A 3,695-nucleotide genomic window follows, 5' to 3' on the forward strand; every position below is an offset into this window, starting at 1 on the left:
TAAGACTCAAACCACTGGTGTGCGGTTCCTGAGATGCCATTTTCTAATAGGGTTGACAGGAGAATCTGGTGGTTCACCGTATCAAAAGCAGCAGACAGATCCAGCAAAATAAGTATAGAAGATTTGGAAGCCGCTCTTGCCAGTCTTAGGGCTTCAACAACTGAAAGCAAGGCAGTCTCGGTCGAATGTCCACTTCTGAAGCCAGATTGGTTGCTGTCCAGGAGGTTGGTAAATGGGTGCAGAGCCAGTGGTGGTTTTGTAGGCACACATTAATGCCTTGAATTTAATGCGAGCAGCTACTGGTAGCCAGTGCAAATTGATGAACAGAGGTGTGACATGCGTTCTTTTCGGCTCATTAAAGATTAATCAGTGTGAAACACCAGTGTGAAGGGATGTGTTAACGATGTGAGTGAGTGCAGGTACAACGGCAGGAGAAATGGCATGAAGCAGATGAGATGGGATAGGATCAAGCGGACAAGTAGTAGGATGATTGGAAAGGATGAGACTTCTGCCTCAGAGAGTGGAGAGAAGGATGAAAATGAGTGTATGTTTGCTGGTAAGATGTGTTTGACAGTTTGTGGTGTGGCAAATTGTGCACGGAGGTTTGTGATTTTATTAATGAAGAATGTGGCAAAGTCGTCAGCTGTTAGAGTTGATGAAGGAGGGGGAGGAGGAGGACAAAGGAGGGAGGAAAATGTTTTAAAGAGCATGCGAGAGTTAGGTGAATTATTAATTTTGTTGTGATAGTATGTCCTTTAGCAGTGGAGGCATTAGCAGAGAATGAAGAGAGAAGTGATCGATATACATTAAGGTAGGATTAAGGTACAGTAGGATTTTGTGATTTGCGCCATACTCTTTCTGCAGCTCTGAGCTTTGAACGATACTCACGGAGAACATCAGATAGCGAAGGCGCAGAAGAGGTGGTACGAGCTGGCCTGGAAGACAAGGGGCAGACAGTGCCTAAACAAGACGTAAGAGGATAGTAAGAATTGGTTATAAAAACTGAAAACAGAAGGGGAACAAGTAGTAGGAAAGAGAATGAATCAGAAGCGAAACTTATGTGCCTTGCCAGTGTCCCTCCTCGGTGGATTCGAACGGTAGAGGCAATGGTCTTTACACTCTTCGGTCTTCACACGAGGGCTGCCGAGACCGCTGTCGCGGTATACTAAGCTTTTTATATTCGTCTAACAAAACTCAAATTGAATTCAGCTGGACATACTTTCCTGTTTATTACAACAAATGGCCAAGCAAAGCGCACGACACTGACAAGGTATGCGATACAGTACGAGACCAAACACTTTTTGACCCTAAAATACATTTTGAAATATATTTTAGTATATGAGGGTTGAAACTTAATATATTTTCTATTTCAAAAATATATTTCATATTGGGAAGGAAGTAAAGACGAAACCATAGCAGATAGCCAGGAGGATGAGAGAGAGCGTAGGTTACGTCGAAAACCATGTGTAGGGGTATGTGTTGTGTCAGGAACCATGTTGAGGTTAAGTGCGATACAGTACGAGACCAAATGCGATTTAGTTTGAGCAAACTGTTTTGTTTTTTTTTCGGGTTCAAGAGGATGCATTGGTTTTTAGCAGTATTCATCACCATGATAATTTAACTTGCGCTACCCAGCTAACCTCCTTTAGAGCAGGTTTTAGAATCTCATCTAAACCGGCTTGAATTTGTTGGATTTTGTCAACTCTGTACCTTCTTTGAAACTGTTCAACAAGCTTTTAGAGGCCACCTGTGTCATTTAGTTTTGTATGTGTATTATTCACAGGCATATTTACCTTTTAGGTTTAAAATATGGACTTTTTTTTCTTTTCACCCAGAAATGTGGGGACAGTGGAACCATCCAATTTCATCACTGGACATTACAGAGCTCTACATAAACCGAAGAAGTGGTATCAATGTGTTTTTTATCACCTTTTGGACATCGCCGTAGAGAATGCATTCATTTTGCATGAACTGGTGGCTGAGAATAAAAAACAAAAAGCTCTGACACGGAAGACATTCCTTGAGACGCTTGTTTTAGAGCTTACAGAAATGGATGCTGAGAACATGTCTAAACCTGCACCGGTTTCCTTGGCTCTTCCTGTGGCTCCCATCTCGTCTTCTCTTTCCATTCCTGTCTCGGCTCCTCCCACACCTCCAGAATCATCACTTCCTGAAGTATCCCACAGGCCGAAGCACTTTGTGCCAGACAGTACTGTCGGTAGGCGCAAGTGCAAGCTCTGCCAACTGAAAACTCCAGTCATGTGTGTGACTTGTGACGTGCCGTTGTGCTTTCAACCAAAGCGTGACTGTTTTAATCAGTGGCATGAAAACAAGGTGTTTAATTCATGACGGTTTTGAATTTGAACAGATGTTTGACGTTGTTCCATTACTTTATTTTCTGACACATTTGAATATTCAAATAAGTTGTTTTTTTGTTTTTTTTTCTAAAATGGAAATAAATATGGTTATAGTATTTCTAATATCATCTGCTTTTATAGTCAGTGCTGCAAACTCATCTGCTTTTGCCCCAGAATATGTGGAACGATCAGTGGAGGATATAAAGGTTGTGCAACTTTTGTGTGTCTTGTGGAAGAATGTCAGAGCAGCACTACCATTCGAAAGTTTGAGCTTTATAACATATATTTTTTTAATGTTTATGAAAGAAGTTTCTTATATTCACTGAGTCTACATTTATTTGATTAAAAATACTGTAAAAACAGTAATAAAGTGCAACAATATATTTTAAAATATAATTTATTCCTCTGGTGGAAAAAATGAATTTTCATCAGCCATTACTCCAGTCTTCAGTGTTGCATAATCCTTCAGAAATCCTTCTGATGTAAGAAGCCACAAACTAGTTTTCACATTTGTTAATGACACATTTGTGTGACCACCAGTCTGTTGCCTGCTCAAGTGGAAATCTGTGTGGTTTCCTTCCTGTCTGAGAATGAAAAACCATTCTGATGTAGTTAGTCAAAACTGACAATGTCAACATGCATAGGAGTCTAAACACAGAGGCCTTTCAGGAGAACTCTATTTAAAAAAAAAATCACACTCAAAACTCAAAGATATAAAAAATAAAACCATAAGTATATAGTCTTAGATCTATTTTTATATAATAAATCACTTCTAGCTGTCTTTTTACAACAGCCTTTGCATGTTAGGGAGGAGACAGTGTCGGTTTGTATTGTAATGGTGCTCCACTGTAAAAACAATAAAGTATTCCTGCTTACACAGTCGACAGTACATAAGTATAAATATTTATTCTTAAAATAATGATTACAGACCTTTTTCATGCAAAACAAAAAAAAAATCACGAGTACGTTCATGCCTATTACTTTACATAAATAACCGTGATTCTTATGTGCATACACAATGGCTACATTTACACAGTCAAGATTGTTAAACATATTTAGGTGATAACAGGTAATGATAGTAAATATAAAGTAGTAGGGCTTTTGACATTGCGCTGAACCCTGGGTTTTAGCGACTGAGGCGTCTAAAAAATGTTAAAATATTAAACGCGTCAATGAAGAAGTAAAGAAGAGCTCGTTTCATTCTCACATTTATAATCCGAAAAGTCCATTCAGAAAAAAAAATTAACAGCAAGTCTGAAATATGTTTTTTAAAGAAATGTAAAGTGTTTTTTTATATATATATATATATATATATATATATGTAAGCAGGTCGCGCGC

The 3,695-nt window shown here is 38.6% G+C and overlaps 1 protein-coding gene across 6 annotated transcripts in view; it reads left to right on the plus strand.

Moving 5' to 3' along the window:
- Positions 1-2,633, plus strand: part of LOC107656627 (piggyBac transposable element-derived protein 4-like) — a 10,266-nt gene extending 7,633 nt beyond the window's left edge. For all 6 annotated transcript variants that reach the window (XM_016444549.1, XM_016444556.1, XM_016444570.1 and 3 more), the window contains one exon: positions 1,836-2,633. In XM_016444549.1, coding sequence (XP_016300035.1) covers positions 1,836-2,349 — 514 coding nt within the window. In that variant the 3' untranslated portion in view covers positions 2,350-2,633. The remainder of the gene's footprint in view (positions 1-1,835) is intronic.
- The last annotated feature ends 1,062 nt before the right edge of the window (positions 2,634-3,695 follow it).

The sequence above is a fragment of the Sinocyclocheilus anshuiensis genome, unplaced genomic scaffold, assembly GCF_001515605.1.
Source record: "Sinocyclocheilus anshuiensis isolate Anshui unplaced genomic scaffold, SAMN03320099.WGS_v1.1 scaffold85, whole genome shotgun sequence".
Taxonomy (NCBI): Eukaryota; Metazoa; Chordata; class Actinopteri; order Cypriniformes; family Cyprinidae; genus Sinocyclocheilus; species Sinocyclocheilus anshuiensis.